Source organism: Phoenix dactylifera, chromosome 2 (assembly GCF_051530095.1).
Source record: "Phoenix dactylifera cultivar Ajwa chromosome 2, Ajwa_hap1_PhDact_Kaust_v1.1, whole genome shotgun sequence".
NCBI classification, from domain to species: Eukaryota; Viridiplantae; Streptophyta; class Magnoliopsida; order Arecales; family Arecaceae; genus Phoenix; species Phoenix dactylifera.
Window position 1 is genome coordinate 50657493 of NC_143191.1, and position 15377 is coordinate 50672869.

Consider the following 15377-nt stretch of genomic DNA (forward strand, 5'->3'; position numbering starts at 1 on the left):
ACTCCAGCCGAATGAAGGGTTTGGATAACCACGGCCAAGGCTTGGACTTGCTGGGCGAGCAGGTAAAACTACTCCGGCTGGATTTAAGAGATTTGGTCTGTAGGGACGTGCGATGCCGGAGGTGGACCTTGGAAAGAGCAGTCGGGCGCTGATTCCCGACTGCTCGACGTGTTTGGGGCCTCTTGGCTCATTATCCTTGTGATCACGACTCAAGCCCTTCCTCTAGCACCAAAAATGTTGTGGTTCAAATTCGGCCCGAGGGTGACCACGCCGGTGGAGTCGAGGGAGCCGCCAGTGGTTGAAGAGAGAGACGGGAGCCACCTCCTGTGCGACGGCCATGAACCTGCACAAAGCCTCACCGGTGAGGTTCCGGTGAGGGCCCTCCGACGATCAAGTTAGAGTGGGGTAAATTTTGCCCAGCCAAAAGGGTCCCTTAGAAATTACCTAACCGAGCAATTTATAGCCTTGGTGGAGTGGCCCAGGTGACGGAAGTACTATCAGCCCTCATCATGAGGGGGCGTGGCTCTGAGCCGGATGGCGCACAGCTCAGGCTGGCTGCTGATGTGCAGTACATCCCGTTCTTAAGAACGGTAGAGTGTTGGCAGTTACGGCAGAATATGGCCGGAGTAGTCAAGGTGTCGTTTAACTGTTGTTGGCCGATTATGGAGACATAACATGGTAGTGTGATGAAGTACGGGCACGTAGGTGGGTGTAGGCCCGCAAACGGGTGTGGTCGTTGGCGAGGCCGAGCTCGTTAAGTTGTCGCGTCATGTGTTTAACGAGATTGGCTTGGCAGGTGCTGGAAATAGCTCGGCTTGGTCGGGGAGAGCTCGAGGGTTGGAGCGTATCGCTGGGGTCGGCGCTCCGAGCTTGGTCGGGGCGGGCCGACGATTGTCCGGATGTACTCCAAGCTCGATCGGGGGAGTCGGCGAATGTCTGGAGTTAGTGGAGCCTTCAGCGGAGTCTTGAAGACGAGCTGACTTGGGTCAAAGTAAAGATTCAGCCGATTGTCGTTGATGTTTACCGGACCGAAATTGGGCAGCCCTTTAGTTGTGAGCTGGACGATCCATTTTTCCCTCTATCAAGTGGGTTGCATTGTAAAGTAATACCAGCTTACAATGTAAACACTCAAGGAATTTATCTCCAAAATATTTAGAATAAAAAAATCTAAAATGATTGGAGTGGGACCAGATTAGCCATACTTATGAATTTTTAATCTTACATATAGGCATAACATCCAAGCTGGAGTAGCTCAGCTGGTTAGAGCGTGTGGCTGTTAACCACAAGGTCGAAGGTTCAAACCCTTCCTCTAGCGATTAAATTTTTTAATCAAACATTTATCTAAAAATATAAATATTTTTATTTCTTAAAATAAATCAGAACACCAAATTTATTTTTTAAACCAAGCATCTTTCTGACAAGCTTAAAATAAAGGGTTTTTATTTCCTAAAATAAATGAAAATAACTTTCTTGAATTCAAATAAAACAAAATAGATTTAGAATAAATAAAATGAACACTATATTTTGTTTTGAGCACTTTTATTATAATTTAAATATTAATTATTATTTTCTTCATGTATTAAACTATGTCATCTATTAGGTCGATCAGCACTTATCCATGGTCCCATGGAGGGAATCTACTTAGAAAAAAACTGCTCTCTGATTTACCTCTTCAAAATACATATTTTTGTAAGGAGAAAAGGACATAAGAGTAGTAATTTTTAAAGATATTTATAAATATTTATACTAAAATTTAAAATAACAATAATAATAATAAATAACTTATTACATTATTACCATAATTATAATTTAAATTAAACAATCATTCTAAAATGAAGTAATCAAACTCTGTCCCTTCCACTAAATCAGCTTATCAATGTCACAAACACCAAATATTATGTATCTAATGAAAATAGAATATTGAAACAAAATATAGGTTGAACGGTTCCCCCAAAAGAGAGCCGACCTTCTAGGAACCTCATCAAAGAGGATCCTAATGAAATACTTAACAAATGGATACCTTTTAGAAACTACCGTAACTACCACAAAGAACATTTATAAAATAAATGCCTATAATATATAAAAAAAACACTAATCCTTCAATCTAATCATAATTTGGAACTAACATTTGTTAGATAAAATGAGCCCATAATAACATGCCTACACTAGAAATCACATTAGAAAACATAGTAAGGCCAAACCTGTCCTGAGAGCAGATCATGCATAATTGCATGACGCATGTCTAATGATACAATTTGTTATGAACACATAGCCAAGAACTAATCTCTTAGGAGAACAATTGATATTATGTAAAAGGACTGCTTATAAATAGTGGCCCTTAAGATTTTTTTTTTCTTTTAGAGAATCAGAGGTTCTTAAGATTCCAAGATTCATTAAGATTCCTGTGGAGGACTTCAGTGAAGAGGAAACTGACCAATGACAACAGGAATTTCCCCTCATTGTGCCCTATTTTGTTCAGGTCATTCAACTCTGGTTAAAAATATTGCTGTCATTTCCTACTTGCTAACAGGAATAGATTCCTTAGTCTCTGGATCACTGATATACTTATTTAAAGTAAGAAATCCGGAAATTAAAAAAAGCTTTATTCCAAAGAAAGCTTAAGTTAGTTTCATATTTTAGAACTGGAAACTTGTAAGTACAAGGCAGGAAAGAGCACAGGGGCAGAAAGCTCATGAAGTTCTGTTAGCCTCCATGGCTATGTTGTGTTCCTTTACAGAATCACGGATATTTAAGTTTGCATACTGTTACAAAGATTAAAAGAAAATAAACACATAAATAATGTAAAATATAAACAGAAGAAAATAACATGCAGGATACAAAATTTTCCGCCAGTACTCTGTAAATAGCATTTACCAGTGCAAAACTGAAGCAGTCCGCGCATAAATCTCACACGACTAATGAACCTAGTGTTGAAAGCCGCACTTCTAACAGTCAAAACATATTCATAGGATCCTCACCCATTTTCTCCAAGTCTTCCTGCGATAAGAGTGTCTTTCTGCCACCAGTACCTGCCTTATCATATGGTTGGGCCATCCTTCGAAGGAACTTCACAAAAGCAAAAATAAAATTGAGTATTATAAAATATACTTAATAAGATGGACCAATTATCACATATTTTAAGATTCCTCATTGACATCTTTAAATAACAACTTTGAAACTATGAAAGAAGGCTGGGCAATAAATTCTTCAGAGAAGATATAACATTTATGCACAACAGAAAATGCAAATGCAAGCCAGGTTTAAGTTGTCAACCAACTGCTGAGTTCTAGAATAAATAATTATGAATAATGGCAAAGACATTAAATTTTTTGAAAGCTCATTCTCAATGGAAATACAACTTTAATAATCACATAGAAGTCGCCAACCAGTGAGAGTAACTGAACTTTCATTTATAACCATGAGTTTGACATCCAGAATCATCAGGCTAGGAGCAAACATTCGAATTTCAAAAACAAAGCAGAAATCTTACAAAAGCTTCTAAAATCAGATTATTAAAAAAATCGATAAAATATAGACTTAAAGAATGTTAAATTATTGATATATTAATATATATTTATCTACAGGAGATGTCTTTAACAATTAACGATGGCAATGAGATCATCACAAACAACAATAATTAACATCATATTATCCAAAAGTTTTCCTTGAATAACTTGCAAATTGCTCATGAATAAATCAAAAAATTCATAGAAAATTAAATACTCTAGATGAATTCAATTACCTCAGAATAATTTGAGCAATCATTCGGGCAATGAACTAATGAATTATTCAACATGATACAAAGTATATTGACACCTCAAGGCTATAAAAAGGCTTCTATCCACCTAACCATAAAGGGATCACAGCCAAATGGGACTTACCATCTAATATGTGAGTGAGAAAATCTCCCATAAGAGGCTTTATATATCTCAAAACTCTTTTATTATCACTAGCTGGCTTCATTAAAAAAGAATCCAAGAGAACATCGTACATTGCTTCAGATAGAAAATTAGTTAAGTAAATGGATGACAGGTATACGATTATGTTCTATTAACTTGGGGACCATAAGGCTAAGACATTATCTGGGAAAATTGCTCTTTCAAATGAAGGGCGGAGGGAAGGAACTATAGCAAGTCTGGTGGACATCTGATGTGGAGGAGGTTCTAAGCTTTCTTAGAATGTTCAGTCTAATGAAAGAAAAAAACATCAAAACCCAAGTGCTCTAATGCCAAAAGAATGGAATAAGAAAAATCAAACAATGCAAGCAGGAATTAGCTTGGAAATATAAATGCACGAGCTAGTGCAGAGACTAAATAAAGAATTATCTTGGGAATATAGAAAGCATGAACCAGCACAAAGATTACATAACACAGTTCAAATGATGATATTGTTTATTTATGCCATTGAATGCATAAGTTATGCCCAAAGAACACACCTCACGTGCTATATGCAAAGCCATGTCTGTGCTAAGGTTGAGGTGTGCATCATGCAAGTGTGACAATATCCACCCAGGCAATTTAGAGCGTTTGTCATGGCGACTATATCTGCATATAAAAATTCGTAACATCAAATAAGATAGAAGCAAACAACTGTGAACATTTGCACAGAACTTCATTCTTTAAAAAAAAAATCCTTTTTTCAACATCAGGATTTGCAGAAATGCTACTCTTAAACTTCATCACAATTCTGTGCCAAAACACTTAAATCACTAGCTATAAACAAGCAAGCTTTCTAAAGGGTTCTCTTAGCGGATTCAAATCATCATGATTATTGTTGACAACTGAATCAAAATTGTTTAGGTATTTGTAAAAAATTGAATAATAGCCAAGGGAACTCTCAAATACAAAATATCCCTCCATCTATACAAAATGCTGAAGATAAAATTTAATTTATATTATTTATTGTGTGTGTGTGCATGTGTATATATGATAATTTAAGCCTTTCTCTGATGAGAATACTAATTTTAATACAAAAATGAAACCATAAATAGTCAATATTCTATTTTTCGGTCCTACCACAGGATGTAATATAATATTTAGTTATTGCAAATTCAAAGTTAAATGCTCATAAAAACACATTTAGCAATACATTTGTGAAGATCGACTAATAGATAATGGAACAGCTGCTCCATTCTTCTTTACCTCTTCTAGTTGACGCAAGACTTGGGTAATAATTCATACTTTCAGAAATAAATGACAATTAAATTCCCACCACATACAAATTTTGTTTACCTATAAGCATGACACACTTAGCAAGATGTTTATAGTTTTCATCTTATAAAGTGAACCATATGAGAAATATTAGGCAACCTTTTCTAGAGAGAGAGAGAGAGAGAGAGAGAGAGAGAGAATCTTAGGCAATATTTTGGGTTGCCAAAGAAAACTAGAAGGGTTAATTAAGTCCCCTACCAGAATGACTGTCATTTTACATCTGATATCTTTCGACTGAAACTTTAATACCCATTTCTTGAATTTTCATGGCCATATTATAATTAATCCCTGGCCTGTTCATGCATAAAAACCGTAAATAACTGTGTTCAGAAACAAGTCTGTGTCAAAACACAAGCCCGTGGACAAGGACTAAACTAAAAATGCTAACTCTGTACCGGCTAAAAACAAAATGGCAGTAGAACAAACGACTAGGTGTCAAATTTCCCAAGCTAACACTTACACAAGTGATAGATGTAAACTAAAGCAGCATTACCTTTTGTCAGCAAATATCATCATCCCATAATCTGCCTTAGAGCGAATTACTCGGCCAACACATTGCGCAGCTTGCCTCTGCAGAGTAAAATGCCAAAGATGAATGCCATGATTTCTGATAAGTTTACTGGAAAGGATAAATGACAGCGACAAGATTGTAGCATGCCAATTAAAATCAATGATGGACAACCATACCAACGCATCAAATGTCAAAAAATCACCCTCCTTTATCTGGAAAGTGTTACGTAAGTACTCTAACCTGGCAATCAATATCCTACAAATGAAAAATTTAAACAAGATGAGCCATATAAATCCCTAAAGATCATAACTAACTAGACAATTTGTCCTAGAAAAAAACACTAATTTTAACCATAATGCCAAGCAAGGTCCGCCGTACCGGCACCGGTCGGCGTACCAGTGGCGGCCCGGGCCGGTACGGTATCGGCCCGTACCAGTTCTGTACCGCTTTCTGATTCCACGCTGATCCAACGCTGATCCCGTACCGGCCCATACCGGTCCCCTAATGATAAGCTACCGGTACCAGATTCCATGCTGATCCGGTACCGGTCCCAAGCCAAACCAGTCCGTACCGGTCGATACGGACCGGTTCGGCAGACTTTGATGCCAAGTTAAGTATGCTGAATATTGCAAGTACAAAGAATTAAATAAGATATGAACACAGCTCTAGAGATTCATTTATAGCATTTCAGCTTGTAATTTTTTGCTTTGGAGCCACATATGGTTCTCTATCTCAAGAGTGTCCCGACCTTGCCTGGGCTTTTGACAAATCTATGGCAACCTTGGAGGATTGCTCTCAGTTGCATGACCTTAAACTGTGTAGTTGGTAATGTTGGTCTCTGTAACTGCCAAATGTTCTGGGTTTTACAGTAGGCTGCTCTATTGCACAAACCAGTCTATACAATTCAAGTCAAATAAAGTGTTGCTCGCAAAATTTACAGAGACTCTGATAGATCATACCATCACTCATGAAGCTGATCATGTCTAGATAGAGTTAGGCTTGTTGGTCAAGTATTTAATTGCACAGTGGAACAAAAAACAGATCTTAGAAGGAAAAAACAAAAGCTCACCTGCTAAGAGTGTACTGGAAAGGAACACCAAACATAATCACTAGTCTGCCATAATGTCGATCAAAATCTATACCTTCAGCCACTTTTCCCCTGAAATGGTGCATACACGCTTAGCTTCAGCAGGTTTAAGTAACATACATTTAGCTAACTCCTTATATTAAGCTTTTTCTTTGGAAATAGTCTCATATTACGTATGACAACCAGAGATTGTGATTGTTCAAGGACGGATAGGAAAAAGTCATTTTTGCAAGGGGTAAAAACAGAAAGGAAAGATTAGCAGCATTATTTGGCTGCATCTAGTAAAAACATTCATTTCAAAGAAAGTGACCTAACTTTGAATATGCAAGTCAGACTAATAGAATGTGCAAGCACAGATGACAAAACCAGAATGGTCATTTACAAGGCTAAAAAAAGAAAAATAGTTGCATTGCATCATATTGCATCTTAAAACCAACACTAGGACGTTCTGCTGTCCTCAAATAAGTCCATCTTGAATGGCAGGAAAGGCCATTTTTTAAGCAATATGATTCATTTTAAAAGGCATACTGTTGAAGTCAGACTCTGCAGGAAGTGAACTCCTGCTTTTACAGTTGTAGATTCAAGATGAATATTTTCAATCAACATTATGCTCATGATCATGGGCCAGAAATGTGACATTTTATTTCTTTAAAGATCCAGTTACGCATGATCATGCATCTCCATGCATTGATAAAACATCTCAAACATATAACCCCCCACTATGATGGATAATTATCTTCCATCCCATCATTTATCTACACTTTACAGATATTAGTTATTCAAAGGTAATAATCAGCGGGAGACAATATCAGCAATAGAGGAGAAAGTGGAGAAATTTGGTGATTGCAGTAGAAGTTAGGAGAACAAACAAGGTGGTGATGACAGAAATTTAGGGTGGAGAAACTTTTGTTTGATTTCAGTTTTCCGGGGTTTACTGCGAGTTTTATGGCTTTCTTTTTTTTTCTAGTTTTTGGTGCATATTTTGCTGGGGAACTGAGAATAAAAGATCCAATTTCAAACTTTGAGGCCCTAGATTAATCGTGAGGTCACAAATCAAGTTAATAGTGCCATTGAAGCAAGTTCAGGAGCCGTGGGGCCCTTTTATTGGGCCAACCCACCAAAAGAAAGAGAGAAGGAAAATGGATGGACGGTCATGGGCCCCCCCTCTCTCCAAGAGAACGCTAGGAGCCAAGCTTAGCTTTCATCTTCTAATCTCTCTTTTGCTCAGAATTCTGTTCCTTTCTGCATTCCACCTCTCTTTCTTGCCTCCAATTAATCTTATCTTTCTTTTTCAGGCTATATATGTGAGATATGCAGCTCTTTCTAAATTTCATATTCATTTCAGCATAAGCAAGTTGCTGCATCAAGTCATCATTATAATATAAAAAAGTTAACTGATGCCACTAATGGAGAGATAAAGATGGAGGTATTATTGGATAATCAGTCACCTATGTCAAATAAAATACCATTTGATATTTAAATGTAAACTTTCAAATTAAAGTTCCAGGTTGAAAACAAACTTACAATTTCCCTTACAGTTAAACCTGGAAATTTAAGCTTATTTAGTATCATCGCTATATAAATATAATTCTACGATGTGATTTCATATTATAAATTACTAATATCATGCAATACAGAAGATGTCTAAGATAATGTATGATACTTGACTTTTGTAAGTCAGCTCAAAACTTATTAATAGTTCATAGAATGTCTATAAACTAGTAATGACAGCTTAACTTATTAATAGTGCATAATGTATTTTAGTTTGCCAAGTGAGATTCTTTCAGCAAAAATGAACAAGATGAACCTCTCTGCTAAATCCCATTGCCAAGGGTTGTGGTTGGGGTGATAATTGATGTTGTTCTAGGAGCTAAAACTTTCTTAATATGAATGCATAAATCCACATGACTGAATTGAGCAACTCCAGTTCATGTCATCACATGGTTATACATAGTAAGATCATGAAAGCAGCATCAATTTTGACTGTGGTAAGATAAAAGTCAATAGTAAGATCAAGCGACAAACATGAGTCATGTTACACGACTTTTTTCATGCAGCAGATACAATGCCAACCCCTGTCATTCCAACTGAGTCAGACTCTGAAGCACAAGAACCATGATTCTGCACAGACAAAAGGATTTTACTCGTCGAACCAAAGAACATATATCAATCAGTTGACATACTCCTGTCAATCCCCTTGTTTGGCAATCCACCATTATAATTGCACGTTTTGCATGGTTCACATTGGTTATAATGATGATATAAGAACAGCAGAACTACGCTCAGATCAGTTGACGGCCAAACTGATGCATTTTAGAAAGAATGTTATTAAGACAGAAACAGTACCTGGCAACAGAAAAGAAGACAGCACCTCTCCCGCAATCACAAGCCCTACGATAATTATCAAGAGCCAAGGTTGTCTCTACTACATCCTGAGTTTCAATGAAAACTAGCTTGTGCTGCATCACATCCTGCAAAAACAAGTGATAAGTTTTATACTGAAGCATGGTTTTTCTTTTGTAGTATCACATGCATACAATAACATGAGGGCCCACAATAAAGAAAGTAATATTGCAAGATAAAAGGAGGAAAATAAATGAAGTACTAAGAAATAATGTATGCATAAAAAAATGTATAACTAGTCCCATGAACATTAATGGAATGAATAAAACTTAGGCTATTAAGCAGTTCAACTATAGTCTCCACAAAACAGATTCTAGCATCCATGGATGAACCAGATAAACCTGCCAGGAACACAAATACTTAAGTACCCTAATAGTTAGCTAGCCTACTAAAGTCTCGCACCTGCTTTCCCATTATCATAACCACATAAATGGGGTTTATCATCTGGCATTATTAACAGCCACCAACCATGATAGCTTTTCAGAACCACAGATAAAGTTCTCCAACAATATTTGGCATGATCTCATTAAATATATTGGAGGAGAGCAAAAAACAATTTCAATTAAAAGAAAAAAATAAAATCAACAAAATAAAAAAAACAACATAGAAACCTTACATTGTGTAATAGTGCACGCACATAAAATATGGAAAAAAAGGCACCTAAATAATCTTTCAAGCTTTAGCTTATCTTAAAAATCAATAATTTACTCTAATCATCAACTAAGTAGTAGTTCAGTGGTCACACCCCTTGCTTGTAAGCAAGGGTCAAGGGTTTGAGTCTTGAGTGGTGTTATCCCTCAAGTATTTTGGCCCCAAATTAATTCTGGGAATTTTTCTGACAAACTCGACCAGAAATTCTGGGTTCAAGTTTTCGACCAACCTAGGTACCAATAGGTGGTAGAGGGACGGTGAGGTTGCTCCACAGTGACCTAAAAGTCACTGATTCAAAATACAGAAATAGCCTCTCGACATACGGGGTAAGGTTGCTTACATATGACCCTCCCCAGACCCCGCAATGGCGGGAACCTCATGCTCTAGGCTGCCCTTTTTCTAACCAAAAGAAATCTTGGTTTTCTTACAAGAATTCCTCAGTGCTAGTTTAATTGACATGAGCTATAGGATAGTTGAGGTAACCTCATTAAAGCATTCCATTATAAAATAGAGCTGGATCCATAACTAAAATTTGTCAAATTTGCAATCTCCTGTCATTGGACTATGTTTAGAATAAAAGCTCACATCACTTTTCAGTTTTCATATTCTTAAATAGCATTCAAGGATAATACATGCTTGTAGAAGAACAAGTATCTCAAAGACTGAACCATATCTTGATCTTGTGGAAAGTTTTATTCTCTTCTTGTTCACTATAACCAGCTGAGTGGAGAGTGCAATGAATGTTCACAGACAACAGATTGTTTTAACTTCTTAGGTTCTATTTTCACATAATAAAGAGATGGATAAGGATGTCTAAAATAAGAGTTTTAAAAGGTTGCAATGTGTTTTCAAGGTGTTCACAGTTGTTGATTTACTATCTGATTTAAATAATAATACTTAACTATATAACCAACAAGCTCTGGGCAACATCGAGGATGAAAGGTCATAAGACAATGCAATTTCAGTGAGAAGTTCAAAGTGGGTGTTTCACGAAATTAGGCAAGATCAAGCTAGACGAGAATCTTAAAAAAGTAGCAAACCATTGGAGATGGTTGGCCATTGGGAAAAATAAAAGGAGAAAACAAAAACAAAAAAAGTCCAGGCTACTGTAAGGAGCTACTGATATTCAATTAAAAGGATCAAAATAAATGTGAAAGAAGAGGGAAGATTTGGAAACGATTAGGAAAAAGGGATCTGGATGCACTCTTTTGTTTTGGAGGATTTGACCCTCGAGAGGAAACCAGATGGTAAGGAGGATCTGTTATGTCAATCCCAAGGTCTGCCATTTTTCTGTTTATACTCATTGATGTCAGCAGAAACCCCTAATGAGCTACATGTGAAAATTCCCTATCATTATTCAGCCAGTATAGTCTTTGTGCTGAAATGGAGGAAGCTGTGGTATGATTTTCTCAAAAACTACGTGACAAATAAGCTGAAGAGTATACCCATAGTAAAGACAGCAAAAAACTACCTGTAAAATTCCCATTTCGTTCCAACTGTTGACAATACCATCCATATAGGAGTAACTGACGAAGAAGCAGACAATGCCATCTGGGACAGCAGCAACCATTTCCAGCAAGAGCCGTCCATAGTTCCTCACAACACCAGGATCACTACGCATATCAAACTTAGTACTCACAGGTAGCTGATCGCTGAAAATTAGAAAATGCAGTTTATTTTAGAAATTTGGCATAATAATATTAAAGCAAGTAACCCAAAGAAGAAAGCTTTGTATGCATAGTCATATGTATGTGAAAAAGAAAAAAATTGAGAACATGTCGACACTAATTTTATCAAAAAAAGCTTTTCTGTGCATACACATATCTTGCAAAGTTTCACAAAAAGAAGCAAGAATTTTATAGGCAGATTAGCCTCAGATATACTAGACTTGATGATATGGAAGGCCAGCAAAAAAATGAGCTTGTTGTGTAATACCTTCCCCGAGTCAGAACCATGGGACAGATGCAATCCCTTGTCAACGACATCGTGAAACTCCGACTTATGACTGGATTAAAATTCAAAAGACGAGGATAAAGATCAATAGGGCTTAGAGTTCCAGAAGTTATAATAACCGACTGGAAGCGATCGAAAACAGGCTTTATGGCAAGTGAGGCATCATGACAGCTAAGCTGCATCCCAAAGGTGATGAGTTAATAAGTCGAGGGAAAAAAATGTCAGTAGATGATATATTGCAACATAATAGGAAGCAGCTCAATGGCACACCTGCAACACAGGGTCTGGAATATGAGGCATTCTCTCATCAAAGGGTTCGATGATTATAGAAAAACCTTGCATGTATGTTCCAACTAGTGTTGCAAAGTCGCAGATTGTTTGAATGTGTAAGAATTCATCTGTGTCAGTTATTTCAAGCGTAAGCATGAGAGAGTGCAAGCGGTCATAGCAGAACCGAAGCATTTTCTGATCTATTCCAGCTTGTGAACTGACTGAAGCAACAAAATCAACAGGTCTTTCTGTCTCAACATTCTCAGTTTGCAGGCGCCCTTTCAGATATTGCACCAGTCTTCGTAAGACAGACAGGAAATGCTCAGCCCTCCGGATATTTCCAGGCACAGCCTCCTTCAAAATGTCATCAGGCAAGGCAGGATTTGAAAGCCATGCATCCGTTACTTTTCAAAACATAACACAAATGGATAATATCAGCTGCAGATGGTAAAGTTAAAAAAGAAGCATCCAAGCAAGAAATTGGAATAGTAAGAAACAGTACATACAGGCAAGATTTCCTCTTTGTGCCAAACCCTCTACAAGCCGGTTGTATTCTGCACGCAGTCTGCTAGCATCTGTGGCTTTGAACCTTCCTACCAATTTAAGCATCCATTAAAGTGCGTAATCATTAATTTCGAAAAATAGAGAGAAAAATCAAGAACAATATAACATTAAAATATCAGTCAAAGAAACCAGTTCTCTGATTATCTATTCATGTAAACAAGATTCGCGAATGACGAGTTTTGCTTTATAACAATACTGTTCTTGGAACAAACTAGCGAAGAGTGTCAGTGAATTTCTAAGCTGAGATCTATCAATCCCCATTCCGGGGGTTTCTTGCCTTGCCTAATCAAATTTGGGCTAAAGGAAGCATCTTTCATCGTGTCTTAGGCGATCCCCATTGCTTGAGGCAAAAAAGGAAGCACATTGCTAGCCTAATAGCTCAAAAGATGCGATTTTTTGTCCGCCTAATATCAAAAGAAAGATCTAGTTCGTTTTACCTATCGATCTCCTGGGCCATGCGGTGGAGGTTGCGGGTGGCCCCGTCGAGGGTCTGGCGGCGAACGCTGACGCTGAGCGCCTCAATGCAGACATTATCTATGTTGTGCGCCTCATCGAACACGACGACACACTCCCGCTGCATCTCCCGGGAGATGATCCCGGCGACCTTAGGGTCGAGCAGGTACTGGTAGCTGTACACCACCACATTGGCATACCGGATCATCTGCCTCGCGAGGAAATAGGGGCACCACCCCTTTTCGCGGCCGAGGGCGCGGAGGTCGCCGAGGGTGTAGACGCCGGGTGGGAGGAGGACGGCGTCGGGGCCGGAGGAGGCGGCACGGTCGTAGGACTCGAAGAAGGAGCAGGTGGGAACGGCGCCGGGAGGCTGTTCGGCGGCAGCGGCGCGGACCCAGCTGGCGGTGAGGCGGCGGCAGGCGGAGTCGACGGAGTCGCGGGAGGCGGAGGAGAGCACGGACGGGTTGACGCAGAGGTTCTTCCGAGAGGAGAGTCCGAGGGCGAGGGATCGATGGGTGGGGGGGAGATGGGAGTGGAGGAGGCGGAGCTCGGCGAGGGTTTTCTCCATCTCGTGGACGGTGCGGGTGCAGTAGAGAAGCTTAAGGGGAAGGGAGGGGCGAGCGAGGGCGTAGGAGGTGATCAGGGAGAGGAGGGCGACGGTCTTGCCGGTGCCCGTGGGCATCTCGAGGAGGCAGTGGCCGCGGGCGTCGAGGGCGCGCTTCAGCTCCACCATGTACTCATACTGCTCCGGGTAGATGTAGTCGTAGGGGAAGTACACCGTCACGTCCTCGATCTGGAACTTCATCTTCGCCGGCGGCGGCGATCTTACTTCGCTTGCCTCTTTCCCTGGAGCTCACGCCTTTCCTCTCGAAAAACCTCCTCTCCGATGGGTTGAGGACTGGAAGGGCTTTTCATAGGCTTGGCTCCTCCCAACGTGGGGTTTGAGTTGGAGTTATATCTGAGTTTGGACTTTACCCGGGAAGGACATGGTTTTGGGTCCATCTTCGAAGAGGATCCGTAAAAAAAAAAACCTACTTTAGTTTAGGAGCTAACTCTGCATCCCAATGAGACGGTATATGTTTATAGAGAAAAAAAAAAAGTAAGATTTATTTTTACATAAATACTTTCTTAAAATTTATATTTATTTTTATATTTTTATAAAATATTATTTTTATGCAAATACTTCTAATATAACGATTCTTCTAATACTGTTAATAAAAACCATATTTATTTTAATTAAAAATAAAATAAAATTTTGAAATTAGATTTTTTGTCCTCCATCACAATCGTCTTATAAATGTTTTTTTTCACACATCTACTCATTAAAGATATTTTAGTCATTTTAATTTGAAACTGTTAAATTTTTAACGGCATTATATGGCATGGATATATATACAAAAATAAGAATAAAACGGATAGAATGGTAAAACAAGTATTTTACGAAGGTATATATGCAAATATTAATTTTGGAAGGATATTCATACAAAATCCGATATTTAATAGGATATTCATGCGAAAAAACTCAAAAATATATGGTGCTACAAACTGAATGATATCATATATAGTTAATTATTATAGTAAATGATTTTTTGATATTTTGTCTATTTTATTTTTGAATTTCTGTGGATATATTTATGCTAGATTGATATAATAAATTCTATTTATCAAATAAAAAAAGACTTGGTCAACATTCAATTATTGAAAGTTGTAATTATTTATGTTTTTGTTCTTTAAAGAGACAGAGTAATGATCAACTAATTTAACAAGATCATCACTGTAAGATAGAACTTGCCATGCGATCTATTATGCCTAGAGGTCATGAACGCTAGAACTCAATTTATCCCAAGAAAACAAGGGATAGTGAATTCAGTTCCGGATTCCTAACTCAGCAGTCAAATCTTTTATTAATAAAAAGCCATCGTTTGGGGCGGCTTTTGCGTTTCCTCACCTTTGAAGCACCCGAAAGGGGATTGCTTTTGGGAAATTACGTTTTAAAGGTCCAAGCTATAGATATGCAAGTCATATCGAAGATTTTTAACTTAAAAGAGTTTGAAAATAGATTTTGCTTTCATGCAAATATTATCTCACCGTAACCTGCAATAGATGGATATAGATAGGGCTGTCTGCAAAAGAAAAGAAAAATTGGAGCATTTTTGTTTCATGTGTTTTGAAAGCCTAAACTTCAACCTGACTTTAGAACTGCAGAGAAGGAGATGCTCCCACATTTGATGAGGGAAGTTACACACAAGATATCGACTTGCCTTTGCCTCTGTTC

General features: G+C 38.2%; 1 protein-coding gene and 1 non-coding gene across 5 annotated transcripts; one reads left to right on the top strand and one right to left on the bottom strand.

Annotated features, from left to right (window-relative positions):
* The first annotated feature begins 1241 nt into the window (after positions 1-1241).
* On the top strand, positions 1242-1315 carry TRNAN-GUU (transfer RNA asparagine (anticodon GUU)). Its single transcript has one exon. It is a non-coding gene; the product is annotated as a tRNA-Asn (tRNA).
* A 1275-nt stretch (positions 1316-2590) lies between these two features.
* Positions 2591-14039, bottom strand: UVH6 (RAD3-like DNA-binding helicase protein). Of its 4 annotated transcripts, XR_005511363.3 has the most exons (12): positions 13087-14036; positions 12592-12674; positions 12086-12489; positions 11798-11991; positions 11334-11514; positions 9155-9279; positions 6791-6880; positions 5898-5976; positions 5704-5780; positions 4436-4544; positions 2875-3066; positions 2591-2762 (listed from the first exon to the last, which is right to left on the bottom strand). XR_005511363.3 is itself a non-coding variant. In XM_008806830.5 (11 exons), exons 1-11 carry the CDS (start codon positions 13905-13907, stop codon positions 2953-2955), a joined length of 2277 nt encoding a protein of 758 aa, XP_008805052.4. In that variant the 5' UTR covers positions 13908-14036; the 3' UTR covers positions 2591-2952. The 4 variants fall into 4 exon arrangements, 1 of the variants encoding a protein (XP_008805052.4); XR_015975786.2 differs by lacking the exon at positions 5898-5976 and having other exon boundaries at positions 13087-14038; XM_008806830.5 differs by having other exon boundaries at positions 2591-3066.
* Between the last annotated feature and the right edge of the window lie 1338 nt (positions 14040-15377).

What these genes read in the sequence shown, in the direction of transcription:
- UVH6 (XM_008806830.5), bottom strand. Translation starts at nt 13,907, where the DNA reads ATGAAGTTCCAGATCGAGGACGTGACGGTGTACTTCCCCTACGACTAC. An exon ending in TTCCAGACCCTGTGTTGCAG is followed by an intron (nt 11,992 to 12,085) that starts GTGTGCCATTGA and finishes TTTGGGATGCAG; the next exon opens with CTTAGCTGTCATGATGCCTC. An exon ending in ACGAAATGGGAATTTTACAG is followed by an intron (nt 9,280 to 11,333) that starts GTAGTTTTTTGC and finishes TTGTTTTTGCAG; the next exon opens with GATGTGATGCAGCACAAGCT.